At 42.2% G+C, this 25,968-nt stretch overlaps 1 protein-coding gene across 4 annotated transcripts in view; it reads left to right on the top strand.

The window, feature by feature from the left end:
- The window catches only part of FGF1 (fibroblast growth factor 1), a 64,424-nt gene extending 39,649 nt beyond the window's left edge, over positions 1-24,775 (top strand). For 3 of the 4 annotated variants that reach the window (XM_030573312.1, XM_030573313.1, XM_030573311.1), the window contains exons 3-5: positions 10,996-11,197; positions 20,056-20,159; positions 23,588-24,775. In XM_030573312.1, coding sequence (XP_030429172.1) covers positions 11,029-11,197; positions 20,056-20,159; positions 23,588-23,782 — 468 coding nt within the window. In that variant the 5' untranslated portion in view covers positions 10,996-11,028 and the 3' untranslated portion in view covers positions 23,783-24,775. Of the gene's footprint in view, positions 1-10,995; positions 11,198-17,660; positions 17,844-20,055; positions 20,160-23,587 lie in introns of those variants that run through there. The other variant, XR_004001683.1, reaches the window with a different exon arrangement.
- Positions 24,776-25,968: the final 1,193 nt, after the last annotated feature.

Genomic DNA, 25,968 nt, shown 5'->3' with positions numbered 1-25,968 from the left:
AAGAAGGCTCAAAGTCACCTTCCTGCTTCACCCAATCCTGGAGCAAGCTGGGGGCAGAACCAGCCCCTGGCACAAGTTAAGATGACTTGAGTAAACACTAGCTGGAGCAGTGGAGGGATAGCTCAGTGGTTTGAACATTGGCCTGCTAAACCAGGGTTGTGAGTTCAATCCTTAAGGGGGCTAGTTGGGGATAGGTCCTGCTTTGAGCAGGGGGTTGGACTAGATGACCTCCTGAGGTCCCTTCCAACCCTGATATTCTATGATAACCATTCTGCTGACCCACCTACACATAGAGTGATGTACCATGGTGCTAAAAATAGCTCTGCATGCTCTGTGGCTTGGGCTGCAGTTCATGCTCTGCAGCCCAGGAAGGGGGATGGGCTCCAGAGCCCAACTTCAAGCCCAAGCCACAATATCTACACAGCTATTTTTAGCACCGTAGTGTGAGCCTGAGTCCATCGACAGGGGCCCGGAGACTTGCTGCTGTGGGCTACCACTCAGTGTGTAGATGCACCCTTGAACGCAGTCTGATTTGGCTTTTCCCCCTCATGTCCCAGGAACGCCTCCACACCATGAGGCAATTCCCATAGGTCAATCCCCTTTGAGCAGCGGTAAGGGACTTTCTCTGGGGCAAGGATCTAGTGAATAATAATAAGAATAATTAGAGCTTGACTAATGCTTCCGGACAAGGAAGGAAATAGCTGACAATGATAAGAATTGCCACCAGATGTCACCATTTCAGGCAGCTTTGAAAAGTTTTCAAAGGACAAGCAAAACCAAGGTAGCAACAAACTAAACAAAAGCTAAATTAAATAAACACTGATTTAGTTTGTTTACTAAAGGTCTCATCTTCCTGCTACCTTAGACACTGAGTAATTTTGTTAGTAATGTGGGTTACAGCAAACACACCAAAGGAGAGGCTGAGAAATAACCTGCCTGTGTTCAGGTTTATATTTCCCATACAAACATGAGAGGAAAAGCAATTGTTCAAAGAAAATATAAGCACTGGGGGGAGAGAATTGCCTCACTGCCTATGCAGCAGCCCTAGAAATCTGATTTTAAAAGAATAAGGAGAGCAGCTTTTTGGTTTCTACAGTAGGTTTCTAAATAGGAAGGCTTTACTGCCCTCCCATTTAATTATTGTTGACTCAAAAGTTGCTGGGCATTGTTGGTGACCAAGAGGGCTGATCATACTCTTAATTCCAATCTCGCAAAAAATACGAATTCTCAAGAGTGTGGGGATAGATGAATTTGCATTGTTTTGTTATGTTGAATCTTAAAAAGACACTCAGAGGTTGTCTTTTTAATGCAAAGGTACACCAAAAGGTGGGATATGGCCCAGAATGTTTAATGCTCTGATTAAAGAAAATTCCATGCAAGAACGCAAGAGACACATTTAGGGGTAGCAAAGAATCCTGTGCACCTTATAGACTAACAGATGTTTTGGAGCATGAGCTTTTGTGGGTGAATACCCATTTCGTCAGATGCATGGATGTTGACTGCCGTATAATATTGGAGTAGTATAAAGCAACTAATGAACCTGGAAACTCCTTGATAAAATCGAGTCCTTCCTGTATGTAGCATTGTCATTATTTTTCCTAGATGAGAAACAACCTACAGAAAGGATTCCTAAAATTTGTGATGCAGAAAATTTCTAACTAGTGGGGGGAATTTTTTCCAGCATATTCCGACTCCTTGGATCTTTTTTCTCACCATGACCAATTTCCCATTGCAGAGGTGACATTCAATTCCACATTAGTAAGCAAACAGCATTTCAGGAGTCTATCAGGACAGACAATGAATGGACTGGAGCCAGAGCCCTAAATACTATTAAAATATTTTACCTGTTGTAACTGCTTTCCATTCTTGAGTGATAGATAAACATCCTAGGAAGTTCCTGGTTAATCCCTCTGCCTGGGGTGAAAAGTGGGGCTGGGGTAGGAGTACTAGGTAAACATATGATTTGATCATGCTAGACAAGGTAGTAATGTCACAGGGGTTTTGGCACATCACTGTAAACATTCTGCACCTTATCTGTTTTAATAAGAGTAGCAGCAATTCTCTCAGGGTCTGATTCAAAGTTCACTGAAATCAGTAAGAGTCTTTCCATTGACTTCAATGAGCTTTGGACTAGGCCCTGATAAATGTTGTTGTTAGCCCTCCACAGAGAAGTAGCCTAAAAAACAAAGGCTGATTTTAGATTATCTCTTTTTCACTGGGGACAATGGAATTTTTATTAACAGGCTGCTGCTATGAACAGAAGAGTTATGAGGCTATTCTCCTTGCCCTATGCACACAAGTCCAATTAATGTCAACAGGAATTTCAAGTACTTATAAAGAGACTGGTCAGAAAACAAAGAGACTCTCTTAGCTGAATATTGGATCACAGAGCAGCATGTCGAGTATTAACTCTAATACTGCAGTTCAGCAGGTCAGGAAATCAGGCAGCATCTCTTCTGCCGCAGCAGGAGTCAGGTTGCCTTCAGATAAAGAGAATTTATTATTTCTATGAGGGGGTTGTAATGTTTCTGAGACCAGTCAATGGTTTTGTTTGCATGTGTGAATGTATCCTGTAATCAGCAGTTTGGCACCATCAGGGAACAAACTTTACTATTGTACACAGCAGCTTATAAACAGAACTGTCTCACAACTGGCAACACAGCATCCCTCATGATCTGACTGACTATACATTCAGTTAAACAGAAGGTTAGACTATTGGTAACATCACCATCTAGTAACCCTCAATAGTACCAACATTTGTTTCCCAACAGGACCAAAATTATGAATATAATCAATCCTTCTCTTCAAGCAAATCTAAAATACAGGTGCAAACTCCAATTTCACAGGCAGTGACACAGTGAAGATGGTACATTTATTTATGAAAAGGGAGTTACTGGATTCTTCTCTTCTGATTTTTTTAATGCAAAATTTTCTGTGAGCACTGCAACATGTGGCGCTAATAGATTTTTTAAACATAGTTCTATAATAAGTCTGTTTACCAAAAAGTTAGTTGCATGTAAACTTTACAAAGGAATAGGCCCCAATATTAGTATACAATATTGCATACACACCACATAGCTAGAATAAATTTTAGCAGGTTACTGAGTTGATAAGTAATCACTGAACCTGTGATGAGACAGGTATGCCCATTTCTTAAAAGACTTGTTAAAATTCTGCTTTTCATACATTACTAGCATTCTATAGGTACTGAAGACCAATGGTCAATTTCTGTTACCATTTATTCCAAATTTACACTGCTGTAACAGAATGTGGCCCCTATCCAGTTAAGATCTTTCTAGCTCTAAATGATAATCTTCAATGTAAATGACAAGTGATTATCAATTACACTTTTTTCACTGATGTTTCCAAACTCATATTGTAGATCTGTTTATTTTAGACTCTCTAGAACATTTTTTATTCCCTTTATAAAGGAAAGTATCTATTGCCAAGTACTAGTTTAGTGCATTTGATTCAAACACAAATCTGTCTTTAAGACATGGTCAATGGGACATGGTTTTGTGCATGTAACCCAGTGTTTCTATTTAAGAAAATTTTAAACCTAGGCTCACTTTGAGATTGTAACCCTTTAGCGTCAACAGAGGCCTGCAGAAGAGAGACTCAATGTAGGAGCCACAGGCCAATCATTCTAGAAGGCTCCAGTTCTCGTTGACTCTTCAGTGCAGACAGAGCCAACCTAGGGAGCTGCAGTTGCCACAGTCATTTGTGACTAAGGAACTGGTTCACTGTGCTGTGCTTGAAATTACTATGCAAATCTTCTCAAGCAGATCTAGAAAAGTGGGGCTGTTGAGGAAGGTTTGCTAGGTTGGGTGAGTCAGGAGAAATCAGAGGAGAAAAGGCAGTTGAAGGAAGCTGTTAGAGAGAGACAGAAAGAGGTTGTTGCGAAACGAAAAGACAAAGTTTAACAATGATACAGGCACCAGTAGTGGTGCAAACTTCCCCATGCTGCCCCACCAAATCTGCCCTGGTCCACTTAACCAGTGGAGATTTACTGTTGTGGGCACTTGTTCAGTCTGAACCAGACAGAGGCCACTAATGTACTTCACATAGACCACCAAGCAGCCATCAGAGTAGAAATTAATATCTAGTTCTTGGATAGCACTTTTCATCAGTACTTCACAAAGGAGGTTTTACAGATGGGGAAACTGAGACATATATTGTGGCAAAGTGACTTGTCCACTGCCACACAGCAGGCCAACGGCAGAGTAGGAAATAGAACCCAGGTCTCCTGTATCCAGCCCAGCATTCTATCCACTAGACCAATTTAAGCCACAACTGGTTTAGTCTGGATTTGACCCACTAATCTAGAGGTAAAAGGATCTTTTATTCCATTATCAATCCCCTGACCCCGCCAATTCCTCTAGTCACATCTCCAATGCTATCTTTGTAAACAGCTAAGAAAGCAATACTTTTTGTCCAGTGAACTCTGTACTAATTTTGAAATAGGAAATGCATACGAAGGTGGGAAATGAAAAGAAAGGACATCACTTGTTTTCCATAAACCCCATATTCTGTCTGCTATTTTGTAACTAATCCAAAGGATTAGTAGGTTACATATTACTAGAGATGGGCCTGAGCTGTAAGATTCAGCTCCAACTTTGAAGGGATCACATCAAAACTGCTGGCTTGGCCCAATGCAGAGGGAATGGCTGGTGGTAAAGTTTTGAATGAAATCCAAACTTTTGAAAAGTTCTTGGGTGTTTGGATCCCAGCCCCAACTGTATACATTACCTAAAGGGGCTTGCATGCTATTTAGCTCCATGTGCTAAAATTTTAAAAGGACATGGTTACAGCTGACATTCACAAACCACAGGTTCAACCTTCCTTTAAAAGCATCCCCCCCATTCTCCCAAGGTAACTTCTAATTCTTAAAGTATTAGTGTCGTCCTTTGCAATCCCAAAACAAGGGCTGTAAAGATGCTAAAATCCCATTTCTTTGCTGGTGACATGCCAAAAAACAGAGGGCACTGGGCTTCTTGTGCACAATGAGGTTGTAGAGCAACCACATCCCATCCCATCCTCAGCTCTGCAGATTTACATTGTACTTGTGACCAGAGATTAGTGAAATGCAGAAGAAACCAGATGTCCAACTGTCTCATAAATCAAGCCTCTCAGATCTCAGTGGGGAAGCGAGGTGGTGTAGTTAAGATTCTGCTCTCCTGATGGTTAAGTTAATTCACTGGCCTTTATGATGGTGTTTGAACGTCACACCTGGCCAAGACCAGCCAGATAGAGCTATGCAGTTCACTTTCAGCCCTGAAGGTTTTTACACTCTCATCTTCTAAACCACTCTACATGATACCCAGTCAAGCTAGCCACTGACTTCTTTACATGTATTCACAGACTCGGGAGTTTTAAGGCTGGAAGGGACTGTGATGATAATCTTGTCTGACCTCCTGCTTAACACAGGCCATGGGAATGTCACCAACTGATTTCTGCCTCAAGAATATAACTTCTCATTGAGCTAGAGCATCTCTTTTAGATAGACATCCAATCTTCATGTATGGGCTTCAAGAGAAGGCGAATCCACCACATCCATAAGTAAGTTACTTACTTTCACTTAATTGTAGCACATGGAGTCCACAAAAAACTAGAAGGGAAATCAAATCTAGAGAGGGAAGAGAGGAGGATAACTACAAATAGTAGATCTGGCATATAGACACCAGCCTAAATTAATTAGAAGTGCCTAAATATTCAGATTCAGAATTACTCCTGGCATAGATGTGTCAGCAATTGTGCACCTCCTCCTTATAGAATCTTTTCCTTTTGGACCATTTTATCCTCCCTGTGGGGCACCAAGTAACTGCAGGAGAGAGATGTCTCTGAGCTTAGCATCTTGGATACAGTTTTCTATTCCACTCCAAGCTATTTAATCATTAAGAGGTTAGGCCTTTACCCAGCAAAATAAGGCCTTTTATGTTGTCTTTGGTTTGAGTCCACTCTCACTCTTTCATTCCCATAAAACCTAACATATTCTTGCCAAATGTATAATAGTAGGGCCATGAGTGGTACTGTGTGTAGAATACCAACTACATGGTCATAAAAGTATGAGAACAGCATTAGTGGCTAGAAAAGAGAGACAATGAGAGTGGAAAATAGTATTCATTCAACTTTTCTTGTGGAGTCAAAGGCAGCTGGCAAGCAAGAACAGAGTAAAATAGAGTAAATCCTTAAAGGAATAACATGAAATTAAAGAAACAATTCCAAGCCAGCCACTCTGTTAAAACTATCCATAGATGCACTTGGATCTCCAAACAATCAAGTACATAAGGGGAACACAGTAGTCAATAACTCACTTATTTTGGCTACTGCAACAGTTTTCTGGGATCCTGTTTTGAACTTCTGGCCTTGGGATGTTCGTTTCTTAATTCTAGAAATCTGTTGTAAACTTTGCAGACTCCTGAGTTCCTTTTACCCTGGAACACGGGTTCAAGACCAGCTTCAGTTCTAATAAGTGAAATGATTTTACTGGTCTTAGATTCCTTCCCAGTAAAAAAAAATGACAGACAGCATTAAAGCCCTATACATAATTTGGAATGATTGATTTTGTTCAGAGAAAGCCTGAGAGAGAGTTGGTATACTTTAGTTTTATCAATAGAGAAAGGGCGAAAGAGGAGTTTGGGAGCGGTGTGGGAAACCTCTAATTTCAGCTGCCTGACTATTGTGTTAATAAAGACTTAAATGTTATAGTGGAACTGGAAAAGGTTCTGAGAATGGCAACAAGGATGATCAAAGGTATAGAATGGCTTCTACACATGGAAATTAGGGCTGTTCAGCATAGAAAAGAGACTATGGGGTGTGGGAGGGGAATGATAGGTGTCTTTAAAATCATGAATGGCATGGGAAAAAAGTGTTATTTATCCTTTCCCAGATTACAAAAACCAATAAATTAATAGACAGCAGGTTTAATACAAAGCAGAGCATGTACTTTTTCATACAATGTGATGATCAGGGATGCAACCCCATCCTCAGGGTGACCCTAAACCTCTGATGGCCAGAAACTGAGAGATGAAGACAGGGGAGAATCTCTACAGGAAGACAGGATACTGGGCTAGATGGACCATTGGTCTGACCCAGTATGGCCATTCTTATGTTCTCAGGCTCTTAGATACCAGTCAGTTAGCCTCAGAGCACTACCAAGAAAAGCTGGGCTTGTGCTTAACTGTCTTAGTGCTTCTTTAATGAAGCCAATGCATGGGGCTGGACAAGCATCCAGTGCTATCCCATGTTATAGATATCACCTGGATCGATCAGTCTCCAGCTGTCGTTAATACTGTGCCGATCACAACACATCCGCCATTCTTCTCGCATTCTTGCCTTTCTTCTCCACGTTGGTCCGAAACGTTTAACAATGTCATCTTTCCATCTTCTTGGAGGCCGACCAGGTGGTCTTTTCTGTCCTTTTCTTCTCCTCCATCAGATGGTTTAACGTTTCCTCCCTCGCCAGCGACCTACAATTGTAAGTACACACAGCGAGGATTGTCCTTTTCCACATTGTCCTAGCACCTGATATTTTTAGCAACCTCTTGTCACTCAATTTCCACTCCACCACCAAAGAATGGTTTAATGACACACTAAGACCCATTTACTCGTGTTGTTTTAGCCGTTAACTTTAAGTCATCCCGCTGGCTAGGCGGGCAGGCATATGTACCTCCTCAAGCTTAGCTGGCCCTCAACCTCTAAGGCGAAGGAAAAACGCTCTTTCCTCTGAGAGAGCAATCCCCCTCCTTGGATTGGATAATCCAATACCTTTGTAGCATGGTTAGACCTACCAGGGCATATGCCCCACTACCACAGTTGTCAGACAGCCAACGTCACCGCTGCACCACGATGAGGCGCTGAGGTAGGATTTTGCAGCGGGTAACTGACATATCATCTTCAAGGTGGCAAATTCCAGAAAGAATGATAGCACTTCAGAGAATCCCACCATGTGTTCATACAGCACAGCTGCTACAAAAAACATGAACCAGGAATCATCTCTGCTGAAACTGGCACCTGTGAAGCTCTGCTTCCAAATCACTATAAGTCCAAATATGCCATTTCCGAGTATGCCGGTGCTCTCATTCATTAAAAAAAACAATTAAATCAACAAGAGGCAGTTACACACATCAGTCATCTTTCTTTGGAGATATACAAAGGAGTAGTTTTGGCAATACGGATGGGTTCAAAGTTAAAACACACTTTTGGGAGAATACAGTTTGACAAAAAGGGCACACTTCACAGTATTATCCAGACAACTCCCCATGAGGCTTAACGGGGTATGCACCTCTGTAACATATGGCAGAACTGGACCTATGGGTGGTTTCAAAACTAGGGAGAACCAAACAGCCTGCAATGTGGTTTTGGAAATATTTGTCTGACAAAGGAATGTTCCCCAGGCTTTGTTCCAGATAATGTACCTTATAAAACAAGTTCAAATCTATCCTGGAGGAACAGGGAAAGATTTAAAATAATATGCTGCTGAGGCTCTGTATTACATTTAGGTTTTTTTGAGTGCTAGTGATTTACTACCTGAGGAAAATTTCATGAAGGGAGAGACAATGCTGTGAACTGATGATCGCCAGAAAGAATTTCAGCCTTGGAGAACACTGAACTTATCAGTCTTGTCCTCTTTTTTATTCCAGTGTTTTCCTGTCCTGGGGAAACTTTTTTTACCTAACAAAGACCACAAAAGGCCACATTTGAGAAAGAAAGAAAATGAAAAAAGGCCTGAAATTAGTGTGTCTAGCAGAGCTGGTTGAAATGTTTTGTTCAAGACATTTTTTCGATTAAACAAGGCTTTTTCATCCAAACAGAAATTTCCACAAGAAATGTCCTTTTTTGGACAATTTGTCATGTTTTTCTACAAAAATCACCTCCCCCACTCCAACTTTTTGGGTACCAAATATTGGGTCAAAAAATTATTTTTTCTGTGGTAGCGGTCTCCCTTTTGTAAATGTGATGTAATTCAGTTCTATCTGCAAATCTGAGTACTTGCAACCTACAGTCAGGCATTCAGAGGTCAAGTACTCAGATTTGCACCTGCAATTTATTTTTAATTTAGTGGGAGTTCCAGGTGCTTAGCTTCTCTCAGGTCAGGCTATAAGTGTCATGAGACAATGACATGTACACTATTAGATACAGCATAGCTTTATCTCGTCTGTAATGCATTAGCAGCAGGATCAAAGCTAAACAGATGAGGTTTATAATATAGTTATGAGAAAACAATAACAATAAACCCTCTACGTTATATGTATGTTTGCTCTACGTTATATGCTGTCTTCTTTGTGTCTATCAATCCACTTGTCTGTAAGCAATTAATATCTAGAACGTGGTACATAAGACATTGGCTGTCTGAGATTTCAAAATCATTTTCTAGACCAGAAAAGTTCAGATAAGTATGGATAAGCTTGGAATAACATTTAAACTATTGGGTTCTTACCTAAATCAATCCAGAGAACCCTTTGAAGTTGGCCCATCACTAAGACTAACATATTTGTGTCTGCAAATCAAGCTGCTGCTGCGTTTGTTGTGTTCTCTGGAAGAATTTAATACTGGGAAAATTAGAGCCAGATAGGGTGACCAGATAGCAAGTGTGAAAAATCAGGACAGGGGGTGGGAGGTAATAGGAGCCCATATTTTTTAAAAGCCCCAAATATCAGGACTGTCCCTATAAAATTGGGACATGTGGTCACCCTAGAGCCAGAGGAGCCTGTGCCTCACTATAAATGCAGCTAATCTAAAGCCCTGGCTCGCAGAATTATGGGTCTTGTCAGCATCTCCACTGTAAAGAGCGTTGTGGTATCTGATTCTTGTGTGGTTCAAATGCCTTTGTTTTTGAACATTAAATTTGGCTAAAATGGAGGTCAGTGCATCGTGCCAGGTACCTTTAGAACAAAAAGAATGTGAGACACTGATGTTTGAATGTCGCACATTTGTATGTCTTTAAGCTCTTTTCTATGAGTGTTTCTTCGGACATGCATTACAGAGCATAACCCTTGAACACATGCATCCCAGATGTTTTTAGTCAGAACTGCTTATGAAAAGGTGCCAAGTTGTCAGCCTTGATGACCAAAGTCCTCTATCCACAGAACAGGTACAGCACTGGGAATGGCAGGGCAAGTGCTCTGCATAGGCCTTCCAGGACCCCTCATCCTCACTGGGAAAAGCTACTGTTACAGATTAGAGGGTAGTTCTTTCTCTCCAGACCCACTGAGTGCCAGATCCTGAGCTGGGGTAAAGCTGCACCTATTTACACCAGCTGAGAACTTGGCCCTCAGTCTGCAACATTTTTGCTGAGCCTTGATACCAAGGGTGCCTACTGCTATGATAATGTGATGGAGTCACTTGTCCAGTGAACACCAGACTGACCCAATCACCTCATATTACATACTGTGGATCACCAAGCAGGTATATCTTCTGGCCCTGCCTACCTGAGCTATCTCCAAACTGGTGCTCAAGAAGTGAAAATGCTTCAACTCCCATTAGTGATCTCTTGAGGTACCCCGTTCTGTTAACCCTATGTGTGCTGTGTTATTGCGGCAGTCTGAAGCAGTACATACTATGTAGTACACAATATGTGTTGCAAAACCTGGTCAGAATAGCTTAGGGGCAGAGTGAGAGTCATTAACTCTGAGCTTCCCGCCTCTTGTGAGTTTCAATTGGACATTGCATGTTTTTATAAACAGTTTTATAACATTTACTTTTAGTACACATGTCGAGAGACAAGAACTATAACTTTAAAAAGAAACGAGTCCCTATGATCCTGGCTGCAGCCAGCAGCAAACTATCAACATTTAATGGAGCCGCACCTTTTGTAGTATGTCACTGCCTCATCCATTGTGCGAATCACCTGCAGACGCTGTGGTAAAACAATTGTCAGTGACTCCTCTAGGTGTGTCTAGGATCCTTCCCCTGCTGCTTTAAAAGTGTGAGTGCAAGAAATGTGCTGCACACTTCGCTGCCATTGCTGCTATAAGCCTGTTGAATTTCTTACAGTCTTGAAGCCGTGCCACTGGGAAAGGCGCAGAGATGGCCGAAGGAGAAATAACAACATTCACCGCCCTGACTGAAAAATTCAATCTTCCACTGGGGAACTACAGGAAGCCCAAACTCCTGTACTGCAGCAACGGAGGTTACTTCTTGAGGATTCTTCCAGATGGCAAAGTAGATGGGACAAGGGACCGAAGCGACCAACACAGTAAGCAAATCAGAAATGTGTTCAGGACACAGCTCTTACTTGGCTTATGTGACTAGTGCTGCCTTTACCGTACTGCCCCTTTTTCTCTGGGAGGCTGGCATTACACATCAGCTGCTTTTCCAGCCAAGAAGGGATAGGTAGAGGATTTATGCTCTTTGCTAGGTTCTCTCTCCCGCCATGGCAATAAACTATCCAGAGGTTCAGTATGTGAAACAAGGCCTACCACACACACACACACACACACACACACACACACACACACACACACACACACACACACACACACACACACACACACACTCTCTACAGAGATACCAGATGTACAGGGCCTCACATTTGTGAAAATAGTAAATATAAAATTAGTCATTAAAAGAATAATGAAATAATGAAATAATGAAATAATGAAAGATTGGCCACAGCAGGAGAGACTGAAATTCAGTTACCAGTTTACACAGTTAATTGGCAACTAGAAGAAAGGGGTTTAGGAGGATGTCCACATATTACACTGCAAACTAAGCAGTCAAACATGGTATCTGCATTTATCTCAGTCTAGAAGATTCAGCATGGTAGTAGTGTTGTTATGATGTTACAGCTGTGCCTTTTTTGCAGGTTAAGTCATGCTCTGGAGTAAGTGTTAAGGCCCAGATTCCTAGGCATGTGTCATGTATTCTATCGGAATGCTTTGCACAGGATTTGCTCTTGCCCTTGGTTAACTTTTCTTTTCCCTTATGTAGCAAAGTGCAGTACATTCCTGAGGAATGTGCAGGTTTAACAGTGGAAAGACTCAGCTCAAGAAAGTTACGCTATGATTTATCATTTTAAAAATGTACTCAGATTGCACTCATTTTCTCAAAACAAGGATGATTAATTCTATGCTGAGTTGGTTGTGTGTTTTATGTGCTTATTTGTGCTCCTGTGGCATAAAGGACACACAGCACTGTTGTGACTACCAACTGATGTAGCAAAATATTAAGAGAGAGACTTAACCAATTATCAGTAGAGGCCTGCAACTCTGTGGATATCTGTGGAGGTGGATATCTAAAGACCATGTTTGCAGATGGATGTGGATCCAAATTTTGTATCCACGCAGGGCTCTAGTTATCAGGGTCCCCATCTGTGGCTGGATTCTCTCTCCTCCCCATAACCAGCATGTTACTAGGGTCAAGACAGGAATCAGAATCACTGCAGTCCACAGACATCTCCAACAGATGAGTCAGAAGGGGGCCTGTTCCGGGCCAAGCTAGCCAGAGCAGAGATAAACATCTCACAGAGAAGTCACTGTTTGCCTTACAATTTCCATATTCCAATGTATAAATGCATCTTCAGACATAAGGAGCATTTTCATATATTTGAACCTGCCCTAGAAGAACATCCCAGTGGGATGACAATCTCTTTTAGTTGGCTCACAAATAGCTCGTCCTGGAGTTGATTCAGCAAGAATCCTCCTTCTCCCCCAAGTCACTACTAGAGATGGGCCTGAGTGGCACTGTTCAAAGCTGAAGTTCTCCAAAGTTTCAGTTTGTTCGGATACAGTTTCTCATCAGGCCAGCTCCAGTCTGTAATGAAGCAACATCACAGCATGGTTTTAGGGGATGTGGTGCTGCTCGGAGTGGGCCTTCCTACAGGTTTTGAAAGATCCCGTAACACATTAGCAGGAGTACCCTTATTTGGGTAATTACAATCTACATATCCAAGTTCCCCTGCTGTTTCAACTAGATTCAGAACTATTCTTTGCTTCCAGTTCTTAACTACTACATAGCATTGCTGTGCACTGTTATACAGCTAGTACATTTCACCCAAATGGCAGATTCTTTCCAGTTGTAGATGAAGGAATCACTGGCTACCGATTAAATAGGACTTGAAGTTTGTAAATTGTTGTGAGATCCTTTAGCATGAAGGCGCAATAAATGATTATTACAGAAACTTTTTTCTGGATGCTTTTTTGATGATTTAAAGCAGACTTATTTTTTAGCCACAGTTCTTTAAAAAAAAAAGAAAGAAATTTTGCAGTTTTTTGGTGCTATCATTTCTTTACTGGGAAAAGAATCACAGAACTATTTTAACAATACACCCATCCATGCAAAGATTACAACTGCTTTGCATGTTCAGTCACACCTAGCAAGGGTTAAACAGGGGCTTTTAATGCATTCTTGACATTGATCTGATTCCCTTCACATTGGCAAACAGTTCTGGGCTCACATATGCCTTGGCCATGGATATTTGGACACTTCCAAGCCTCTATAAAATTACTATTTTCTTTATGAATCACATACAACATGTACGCCATGTGACTTCTCTAGTTTCCACCCATCTTGCCAAATAAATTTCTCTTTCCCAACCTCTTCCCATTGCAAGTGCTCAACTCCTGAGTCTCCATGCTACTTTGCTAATGAGGCAGATAACTATGCACTTTACAGTGTGTTGGTCTAGGACAAGAGACCTTTAAAAAAACCCAAAACAAACCCAAAGTGCTACTGCCTCTGTGTAGGGAATTAATGATCTCATACAAAGATTAGTAAGTAAGAGTAGGAGCTTCCCAGCACTCTTGGCTAGGAATATTCTCTCCCTACACTGCTAGCACTGGCTGCTGCTACCTTTCCCCCCTGGCGTGGCTGCGTTTCAGAGGGCTAAACATTTTTTAAGTGCATTTTGGAGTTCCTCAGGATGAAAACTTTCGTACAACTGTAAGGCAGTATTGTTCATGCTTTAAATTCTCATGTTTCACTTCTTCCATGTTCAAATCATATATTGTACTACCATTATTGCTTTGTAAAGTGCTATGGGATACCACGTGTTATATGAAAAACCAAATTCTATACTTCTTTGGCTAGAAGGGATGGATGTTTGGCTTTTTCAGTAGCTGACCATATTAGTCAATAGGGATACTTTCCCTTACATCTATAAGGAACCCAGCCTATTTTGGATGAGCAAGACCCCAAGGCCAGATCCATGGATCTGACAAAGCTGTGCTTGATCTAGGACCCAAGAAGAACCACCTCTCTCCTTTCAGCTACATTACTGCTTCCTCAAACTGGGGACCTGACGTCTGCTCCGGGTTCTGCTGGCAGTAGCAATTCTTTTGGGACCATACCACCATCTGGAGATTGTTGGGGTGCAAAGCAATCCTGACATGCCACCTCTGCCAGGAAGAGTGAGTAGATGGTGTAGAGCTGCTTATGCAGCTTTATGCCACCTGAGGTTTTCTTACAACAGAATAATCCCTAGTTGCTACCTTAAGGGAGCTTTCTGGTTGCTTTGCATTAACTGAGATTGCAAAGCAACCACATTGGAAGGGGGAGTGGGTTGAGGATTTGGTCACAAAACTCCATGGGATTTCTCAGCCCATAGTCCTTAACAGCTCATTGCTGAACTAATCTGGAGCTCTGCAGAATGACTGGTTCTGTTAAAGAGCATTTCGATGTACTACAGAAAATAGCTGTGCCAGGGAAAAGAGATGGACTTAAATTCCAAGGAATCTGTTTGAAAGTTCTAAGGTATTTGGGTTATTTCACTTTCAAAATGCTTGGGAGGGTTTTTTAAAATAAATGCCACGCAGGAACTGGATGGGAGATGGAGGAAGGGATGGGAAAAGGAATAAGTACAGCAAACCTCTGTCTTAAGGTGGTCCGGGGTTTATGAATTGTAAGGCTATGCTTTTCTTCATCAGAACACATTGTCTCAATGCACTGATTTCAAAGCAGGAACCTTTTCTGTTGCATGTGTAAACTCTGCTACTGAATATTTACTGGAATATAGCTGGACTACACACTGCAGCTGTATCTGGCTGAAGAGTAGTGTTGGGAGAAGCCAGCTGTGCTTTACAAATTCTAAGAAAAGCACTTGAAATAAAAACTTTGTGCTTTATTTTTTTAGTGAAAGCTAGTTTCTGGCAGAGTTTTAATTATAAATGCCATTTACACACGCACACACACACGCACGCACACAAACAGCCTCACAGCAGATTGAAGGAGGATGACCTCACTTTGAGTAAACATAGCAAGGGACAGGAAGTCTCTAACCTAGAATAAACCTTTCTCAAACCCTGCTCAGAAGAGGAGGTGGGAAAACAAACGTGGGGCATTCTGTGGAAGGCAGGTTCATGCTCACAATATGCACAAGTCAAAGTGCTGCATGCACTGAAACAGACTTCTCTGTCATTTTGGCACTGAGATACTGTAGCTGGAATTATATTTGGGTGGCATTGCAGCCGCTGTGCACCCGCACACACACAGCAAGGTTTGAGTCTCACAGCAAACATCAAGTCATGCCATTTGCCTAGGAATATACATTTTTAAGCCTATAAACTTCTATATATTCCTTTAATAGTAAGTGTCTGATCTAAACCAACGAAGACACAAAGAGGTTCTGGGCCCAGTGGCCAAATAAACTGACCTCACAAGTCTTCATAGGCATATGTGTAGGAACATAAGCTTATGCTCTCCTACGAGCAATCACAGCCTAAGTGCTGGTTTATTTTGGGACTCAGCCAGTCATTTCTGAACACTTGTGTCTTCAGGTGAAGACTGCAGACCCAAGCCAGTTCACCCAACTGAACCCATTTTAAACTTAGACACACAGGGCTGGGGAGGGCGGGAAATACCTGGATCTGGACAAACAAATTTCAACCAAATTTTCATAAATTGAGTGAATTACTCTATGCTTGCGAACCCTGTCAATCAGAAACGCTGGGAGGCCTGGGGCCTCAGCAGGACACTAACTCAGACAGGACCGGGGAGGTGGATGGTGCTACTAGTGACCAGTGTTGCCTTTCCACTTTGTTTTACGTATTTTTACGATCCTCATTTTAGCTCAGATGGCAGTGTTAAAAGCTGTAGAACAGGTAGGGCATGGTCAGCAGCAGTGCAGGCTTCCCCCAGCATGCCTCGGCCCTGAGCTGGGGAACTACTTTTCCAGGTGAGAAGCAGTTCATCCTCTAGGCTTATTCAGCCTTTAGTCTCTCTGCTGAAACTGCCAACAAGAGCGTCAACACATTCCAGCAGCAGTGATGATTTTGCTAAACGGATATTTACCCACTACGAACTAGCATGTGGCAATCAACTAATTACCTAGAGGCCACCATATAGCGGTGACTTTTGAGTGCCAGACTCAGTCACCCCAAAATCAGGAATAGTTCTGGGAAATCTGGTACCTTTCCAGACCTTTGCCAGCTCCAGGCACCAAGACTGTGTATCCTTTCCTTTGATCCCTTCCTCCAGCAAGGAATCAGAGCAGGTTGCGCTAGAAGAAAATGGCCAGCTAACGTGGCGAGTTCTCCACCATGGTTCACTCATGCCTGGCTGCTTACTCCCCTTTGCATGTTGCCAGTGCTGCTTGTTGAAGGATGTAGGTTTGCAAACCTTTGCCAGAAAGGAACGGAGTGTCAGTGAGCTACTAAACTTGGACATCCTGATGAAAAATATTTATAGAGGAAACTCCTTAAAGGGATACATGCCAATGGAATAACCCTGGGTACAGAGAACATTTCTGTGCACTGAAAGTTATGTGCTAAGCAGATTCCATGCCTCTGTATTTTATACATACTTAAGTGGGATGAGAATTTGCCCAATAAAACACACCCTCAATGCGTAGGCAGGTTGGTGACCTCACCTGGCCAGGCTCTCGCCTTTGGATGTTATTCATATGGCTGGTAAAAAGCATTGACTGACAGGAAGCAGCCAAGAACCCACTGAAGTGAATGGACTTATTTCTCTTGAGTGTTATGCTACCAGCAAAATAATTCACTCTACTAAGCAGCAATAAGGTCATCACCAATGTCACACTGAAAACAACGAGCCTCTGGTCACAAAAAAGCAAAGGGGAAGAGATCTGTAATTTATCAAGGTTTTCCTGCCGATAGAGCTAATGGAGTGTGCGTTTGTATTTGCAAATGCTCGCTCATGCATAAATCATAAAAGATTTGGAATTTGGGGACAGTTTGCTCAACTATCCAAAACTTTGGATGCTTATCTGAGTGCAAACTTGGCTAGGAGATCTGCGGAGAACAATCTTTCTGGCACATCTCCCTCCCTGCATCCAGTTCTAATTAGTAATCCCACCAGTAGCATCTTTCTTGCAATATTCAGGCAATTTTGATTCTGGAAATCAGACAAAGAAAGAAAACTTCACAGAACATTTTGGACTCTTAAACGTGAAGTTCATACTCAATTCCAAAAATGGACATAGGTTTGGGGCCGATTCTTAATTATTCTCTATTTTACCTAGTTCCAGTAGGGAGGGTTGTGAGGAATTCGTGTATGGGCTCTTGCCCACTTTTCCTTCCCAAACTACTTCTCTCTTTTTTTTCCCATTCAGCCACATCGCTGCCTGCTACCAGCCTAGACATTTTACAGCCAGTCAGAGAGGACTTTGCTTCTTCATTGTGGGTGGATGCTCTCTCTCACTCTTGCATGACTATTTTAATTATGTAGCAGCCTCTCTTCTTGTTTCCCTCTCTCCTTTCTAGTTTACTCCCTTTACCCGGTTCTGGGAATGCAGCACTGAGCAGAACATAAGCAGACTGGTGGTGTTCCAGTTCAGGGATGTGCTGAATCCAAGATCCCAATTTGAACAGAACAAACAAAGGAGTCACAAATGACAGCAAATCTGCTCCCATCCAATTTGCTAATCAAACATTATTTACTGAACAGTAAGTGCCTGATTAAAGGATCTGAGCCATAGCAGCAAAGGTTTCACAGGGACAAGGGCTTCTGTCATTTCAAGAGACGATATAACTTTTTATCTTGCCAAAATGAGACTAAAATAAAATAAGGAAGGAATCAGCTAAAAATTTCAAACTTGTCCCCCAGTGGCACTGGATTCCCCCAGGTCACGGACACTATTTGATAATGAGTCTTTCCAGGGCAGAAGAAAACTGACTGGAGGCCTAGAAATATGATGCTTCATGATCCTGATTTTGTAAGACTCTTCACATGATGAACACAATAGTTATTTGCCTGTTTTAAAGTGATGTTTCAATTATTCACACTAGACCTGGCTACAATATTTCTGCCTAGCTTCCCATCACAGTAGCATTGAAGTCTTCTATCTGAACGGAAAGAGTTTAAAAATTCTCCCTAAAGATTATTACCTATTGGATCCCCTCCCTGGTGGAAATATATTTTTGAAAGAAATGAGCATTGGGTTTTTAATAATTTTTGCCTAGACCAGTGGTCCCCAACCTTTTCATCTGGTGGGCGCCAGATGAAGGACCGTGGTGGCGGTCGAGCATCTGCCAGCCAGGACGCGGGCACATTTAGATGCCCCTGTGGGAGCCATGGCACCCGCGGGCACCGCGTTGGGAACCCCTGGCCTAAACCATCAGAGTAAACGAAGAAGAAAGATAAGCAGCAGGAAAGTGTCCATGCAGCTCAAATTGGAAGTTTTTTTAAAAATGCAATTTTATGTAAGAGGACATCAAGTGTGGTATAGACACAAGGGCCTGCTTGCTGGCCCAGCACACCTCAGGCAATACAAGAGGGACACACAGAGCTTTCCCCCCCTCAAAGTCACCAGTTCAAATCCAGTCTAGGTTGGTAGTGACTGAAAGTCAAAGCCTGGTGGCCTGTGTTGGAGTGATTCAGGGTCTCAGTCCAGCTCCTAGTGGACAACTCTCCATGTCACAAAATTCACCACCAGCTGGTGCCCTATTCGCAGTTTGACAGGTCAGAGATTTAATACAGTGTACCAGGGTTTCTCAAACCGGGGTATGTGGACCCCTGTGGGTACTCCAGAGGTTCCACGAGTCATGTCCAGGGCTGCCAGCCCTGCTGATCAACTCCTCCCCCACCCTCCCAGTGCCTCTGCACACTGCGGAACAGCTGTTCATCAGCATGCAGGAGGAGTGGGGATGGGATGCGCTCAGGGGAGGAGGTGGAAGGAGGCAAGGAAGAGGAAGGGGTGGAGTAGAGGTGGGGACTGAGCAGGGGGCTGAGGGTCTCTGAAAATTTTTAAATCAAAATGGGGCTCCTCAGGTTGCTAAAATTTGAGACCCACTGCATTATACTACCCAGCTCTTTCTTCAGTAGCCAGTTGTTCTCTCTCTCTATTTACATCATGGTGGGGCAGCTACCCAGATTATAGTAATATAAAAATATGATCACTTGACCTGCCTCCAAAAGGAGATATTTTCTAGGATGGAGACTGACCTTTCCTACTTATTTAATACCATTTGTGGCTGGGAGAATAACTGCACTTAGACATTAATAAACATGAACTCAAAACATGAATAAGAAACTTTTAAATAAAAAAAAGACTTGGGGCTGAACTCTGCTCTCAGTTATATGTACATGAAACCAGAGTAACTCCAGGTCATTGGATTATTACTATTAGTGTTACATTAGCCCCAATAAGCTCTAACCAAGATCAAGGCTCTGTTGTGCTACGTGCTGTAGATGCACATGGTAAGAGACAGTGCTTTCCCCAAAGAGCTAACACTCTTAATGGACAAGGAACAAAGGATGGGAGAAAAGATTACCATTATACCTATTTTACTGGTGGGGAGCTGAGGGGCAGAAAGCACTATATGACTCGCCAAAGTCAGAGAGCAGGTCTGTTAGGTAGAACTAGAACCCAGATCTCCTGAATCCCTATCCAGTGCTTTTTTTAAAAAAATGTCTTCCTCTGGTGTAAATAAAATAAAATCTGGCACTTCGTTCCTAAAACATGGGGAGGGGATCGGCCAAGGAAGGGTTATTACTGTTTCAGCAATCTATTGTCTCCCTTACAGTCTCACCCTCATGAACAGGGACTTTGGATCAGCGTACAATTCTCTCCCATGGCTAACCTTCCTAGAAGCATTGCCATATCTGTGACATTTTTTTTTTTGGCATTTATTTTTGTTGTTTTATTTTTACTTTCAGTTCAGCTGCAGCTAAGTGCGGAAAGCGTGGGTGAAGTATATATAAAGAGCACTGAGTCTGGACAGTTTTTGGCTATGGACACCAATGGACTTTTATATGGATCAGTAAGTATGAGGTTGATGTGGTACCAGACATGGAGAATTTTGAGGTTGGCAGAAATCTGGTAGCTCTGAGTAATGTAACCCACAAGCAACATTTAGTCTGTTTGTTATTTTTGCAGCTGGATCACCACTTTTTACCCAAATTTATTTTTGGAATAAATAAATAAAAGCTTGTAACAGTGCCTCAAAATATTTAACATATTATAGTTCATAGTTGGAAGCAGAAGCAGCATCATTATAGTGTCTTTTCAGCTGCCAGTTTTCAGAAAGAGACTCTATTAGGAACTCTTGGCCAAAACTTCTCTCTTGCCCATAGACTGCAGTGAAGTTGCAGCTGCTTGCCCCAGGGCTGACCACAGTCCTGTTTTGTAAACTCCCTTTTTTCAGGACACATCACATCAGACTCTTCATTCTATGATGCAGATATTGTGTTGTAGCTTAAACTTCTCAACATCCTTGCTAGGTGAATTTAGTGCTTCTAAAAAGGTATTGATTTGAGGTGAAGTTTTCTGTTCTCGGGTTAAGTAAACCACAGGTAGCAGCACAAGTCCCAGCCACCTGCTTGCCAATTTGCCTCAGCCGTGATCTGCAGGGACCACCTGTATGAGGGAGGAGGCAACAGTGTCTCCAAGCCATTCCAACCTCGGCCTTTCCAGTCATTTTCCTAATAAGGACACTTAGTGCCACATGTGATGTCTGTTAACAACTGACCTGAGATCACCCTAATTTTAGTATAACATACAATTGCTGATTTCTCTGTTAAGCATGTGCATCTGTCACAGGGGCCCTGCTCCACCTCACCTTCTTACCCCAGAAACTGCACAGAGTCCTCCAGGTGCGCTATCAGTGAAGATTTATTTCAAGTCCCCTTCACCAATATCACCAGGGTCCCCTGTGCTCCCACCTATTTACAGTGTTTGCCAAGCTTTAGGCTGTCTCCACAGGACCTGAGAGGAACAGAGGTTTCCCGACTCTGAGCACTGTCTGTAACTAGGCCACAGCTAGCCATGTTCCTCCCTTCTCCCCTTGCTCTTGTCTCCCCTTGCACTTCCTTCCTGTGCCTCTGATCATTCCTGGGCTGATGGCCAATGGAGTTCATTAATCCTAATCAGTTTTTCCCTGGAGAACTAATTAGCTTCTAAGGCCTGGTCTACACTACAGCGTTAGGTTGATATATGGCAGCTTACGTCAAACTCATTATGTCAGTGTACACACTACAGCCTTGCTCCCACTGATGTAAGTGCCCTACTACACAGACATAACTCTACCTCCAGGAGAGGCGTAGGGCTTGTGTCAGTGCAGTTACGGTGACTGTGTCCCTGTAGACACTGCGTTACTTATATCTATTGGCTGTCATTCTTGTCAATTTCACGGCTCCTGGCTCCCCAGCCTGGCTGCTGGCCAGTCTCCATTTGAAGCTGGGCTGCCACCCAGGCTCCCGGCTCAGGCTGACCCCTGGGCTCCCCACAGGGAGTCCTGCTGCCCCCTGGGGTCACAGCTTCCCACTCTGATCTGGGCTGCCACCCAGGATCCCAGCTCCCCACTGGGAGCATGGCAGCTAATTGGACTCCGGGCACAAATCTCCCTGCTTGGAGCCCAGCTGCCCTCCCCGGGCTTCTCTCCAGGAATAGGGCAGCCACACCAGGCTCCTCAGCTCCCCTCCGGGAATGGGGTGGCTACACCAGGCTCCAGGCATGGATCTCCCTGCTGGGAGCCCAGCTGCCCTCCCCAGGATCTCAGCACCCTGCTCCACACTGAAAACATGTCTGCTAACATAGGGCATCTTAAGTGTAGATGTGCCCTAAGTGATCAAAGTGCAGGCTCATTGGCACACGCCTGTAATCCCAGCTACTTGGGGGGCTGAGGCCAGCGGATGGCTTGAACTCAGGAGTTCTGGGCTGCAGTAGGGTATGCCAATCAGGTATCCGCACTACATTCGGCATCAATATAGTGATCCCTGGGAAGCTTGGGGTCACCAGGTTGCCTAAGGAGGGGTGAACCAGACCAGGAGGGAAAAGGAGCAGATCAAGACTCCCCTACATTCTGTCACAGTGTCTCAGAGCTGGTGAGTGCTCATGAACGCAGCTTACTGATATAATTCCACAGCCATAGCTAGCTACTTGGCAGCTGCAGAAAGAGTGGACAAATTGGACCGATTTCAATGGAACTGGACCATGGATGAATTGGGCCCAGGATGTGTAGCTGCTCAGGAGGCGGCGGGGTTCTTTGACAAAGGAACTGATCGCAGACAAGATAGTGTTGCGGATTGAAATGCAGGTGTGTCATAGTATAATTCCCAAATCTGGGCCTTAGCGTCCAAAATATGGGTACTAGCATGAATTCCCCTAAGCTAATTACCAGCTTAGATCCTGTAATGCTGCCACCAATCAGGACTTAGAGTAAAGCGCCTGATAGACTCTGGTCTCCCCCAAAACCTTCCCGGGGGACTCCAAGACCCAACTTCCTTGAGTCTCACAACAAAGGGGAATAAACCATTTCCCTTCCCCCTCCTTTCTTCCTCCCAGCTCTTTCCCGCCCTGGGTACACTAAGAGATCACCGTGATTCAACTCCTTGAATCACCACACAAAGAGGAATGATACCTTCCCCCAGACGCAATCCAGATTCAAGTTCCGTGAATCTAAAACAAAGGAATTCCACCCTTCCCCCTCCTTCCCTGTTAAGTACAGACAAGGAGAAAAAATCAGACAGGTCTTAAAAGCAAAACTTTTAATAAAAAGAAAGAAAAAAGTAAAAGGTCTATCTCTGCAATTTAGATGGTAAAAAGTTACAGGGTCTGTCAGCTTATAGAAACTAAAAAGAAGCCTCCCCCAGCAAATACAATTTAAAATACTTCCAGCAAACTACACAATTGCAAATAAAGGAAAAGAAATAAAAAGACTATACCACCTTTCTACCTTTTTACTCACAAAATGGGAATAGAAGATTAGAGAGCCTGTAGGTACATGTGGTCACTCTCAGAGTCCAGAGAGAACAAAGCCAAACCCAAAAAACACAAACAAAGGCTTCCCTCCACCGAGATTTGAAAGTATCTTGTTTCCTGATTGGTCCTCTGGTCAGGTGTTTGGGTCCCTGTTTGTTAACCCTTTACAGTTAAAAGAGACATTAACCCTTAGCTATCTGTTTATGACAAGGTGCCATGAACAAGTTACTGTAGAGAAGTTAGCTAAGCCAAGGAAACTTACTCAGCACACGTTTCCACCAATTTTAGGAAAGTGCCTGTTTCAAATGAACATTGTATTAATAGAATGGAGTCAGATTCAAAAACCAATGGTCTTAAAGGGGGAGTGGGGTTGGCTAGAGCCTCACGGCAAACTATGACTCCCCAAGTCTAACTGAGTCTAGATCACTGCACTTAGGGGCATGCTTATACCATTCGCTCTCACAGTGGATACTTGGAACTCTTTTTCAGCTGTTACCGGGTGAGGAATGCTTGTTCTTGGAAAGAATGGAAGAAAATCATTACAACACGTACACGTCTAAGAAGCATGCAGATAAGAACTGGTTCATTGGCTTAAAGAAGAATGGAAGCTGCAAACTGGGACCGCGGACTCACTATGGCCAAAAGGCCATCCTTTTCCTTCCACTGCCCGTGTCAGCTGATTAACAAAAGTATCCAGGGTGCCATAAAATGACCCCGAGTCTTAAGTACCAACTACTATTCATTCTCTCTCTCTTTCAGTGGGCAGCGTGACAAAGAGCTTAATTTGAGATCCAGAAATTTTAAATCTAAATGCTTTAAAAACAAAATAGAGCTATTTAATTTTGTACTAACCAAGTTTAATGTGGAGGCGAGGAAAACACTTGTAGAGCAATGGGCAGGTTGTCTCTCCAATGCATCCTTGTTGACGAGTCTCCATTGTCAGACCTGTGCAACAGAAAGCATGTGTGAGGCACATTTGAGGCAAAATGTGCGCACTGAAAAATGCAAAAGGTCTCCAGAGAATATGTATAAACTCTTGTTTCAAAGGGTGCACACAGGAATGTTACTGCCCTAAACGCATGGCTTACTAGAACACTAAATCAAGAAGTTATTACCAGGGGAAAATACACACCTAGAGAGAACAGGTTCATGTTTTATATTTCCATAAAAGTAAAACATCCCTAGAATACATAGGTATTTTAATGCAATCTAGACAGTATCTAATATACACTTCAAAAAATTTAACTGTATTAGTATTCAATTTATCAACTGAAAGCATAGTCAAGAATTCTGCACCTATCCCAATTATGTACAACTCAACTAACCATGACCCATACTCTTGAAAACTAGACATCGAAGCCAGTCATACACTACTAATATTACTATATTTCTTATTACTATCCTTCATATATAATTTGTATTTATTTATTAAGTGACTCTGTATACATTATAAAGAGTTCAATAATATGAATTATAGGCAGTCAAAGCCAGTTAATGTTATCTCAAGAAGGATGCAGATAGGATAAAGAGGGGTACGATTCTGACAAGAAAAACTGAGAGAAAGGTCATGGGGGAAAGGGAAGCAGTCATGGAACTACAATACCAGGGTGGATAAAAATCAATTATTTAAAAAAAATGGAATGTGTTTATTTAAATCAGATTTTTGGATAAAATACTTTGAGGAAAAAACCTATCTAAAGATAGTTTTAAGATACATTATAGCTCAAATATCTCATCATGGAATAGGGATTATAAATTTTAATTCTATAGTATGAGACAACATAAATGAGTAAATAGAATAAAATGAGTAAATTGTAAATGAGTTTCAATAGTTCATGGATTAGGGACCCGATTTTATGGGATTCCAGGGGCTTCTGTATAGATTATTTAGATTAATCTTTCTATGTACCCAATGGGACTCAATGCTCAGTCTAGAGGATACCATCAAAGATGCTTAGTTTTGCAATTCTCAAACTGTGGATTGGTGTCTCCAGAAATAACATGCTTGTTAACAGCAAAAATATAAAAATAAATATACAGAAGTGAGAAATAACAGATCTCAACCCTATTGTCCCTCTGCAAATTTGTGTACACAGTCAACTCCTTACCGCTCTCTAAAAGTACAAAGTTTCAAAAAGTTCAATGAATAGAAGATTGTTAGGGGCGGAATAGATCTGGACAAGGAGAAGAAGCCTGGAGATAAATGGGAGAAGGGAGGGATAGGCAGTAGAAACAAAAGTGAAACTGTTTGAGCAGCATATTCCAGAAGTCTGAGTGTAACCTTCATTGATTTGAGATCTACCATACCATTCTCTCACTAGAACGGAAAACCTATAATGGCAGCAGGCCACAGAAGAGACCCAGTTCGGGAATAAGAACCATTCAAGAAACAGATGTTTGTTGATGTTTAAAGGAAGTCACACCAGTGAACTGGAGCAAATCACTTAAGCACTTGGATTTAGAGACTGTTAAAGTTATAATCTCACTTTAAACAGCAATAGCTTCTTCTGCTGGTATAGCGAGAATATTTTCTTCCTTTGGACTAATTCATTCCAAATTGAGAAATTGTTTGGGACCTGAAAAAGCAGGAAAGCTTGTTTTTCTTTTCCAGATTATGAACAAACAGGAAAATGAAGGTGAAGACGACTGAATTAGCTTCAGAAGCCAATATTTTAAGTTTCTCATGTCGACCTACTTCACATAGTTGATTTAATTTTTGCTTTTTGTTTTTAAATATTTAACTATTTTAGTTAAAACATTTTAACAAAAACAAACCTGATTTTAAAAAATCTTGAATGTTTAACTAAATTTGAAAATTCATATGCTTGTTTTGTTAAAATATTATTATATGTTTGCTGTTGAAGAAAAAA

The sequence above is a fragment of the Gopherus evgoodei genome, chromosome 8 (genome assembly GCF_007399415.2).
Source record: "Gopherus evgoodei ecotype Sinaloan lineage chromosome 8, rGopEvg1_v1.p, whole genome shotgun sequence".
Lineage (NCBI taxonomy): Eukaryota > Metazoa > Chordata > Testudines > Testudinidae > Gopherus > Gopherus evgoodei.
This window is presented reverse-complemented; position numbering and strand designations above follow the sequence as displayed.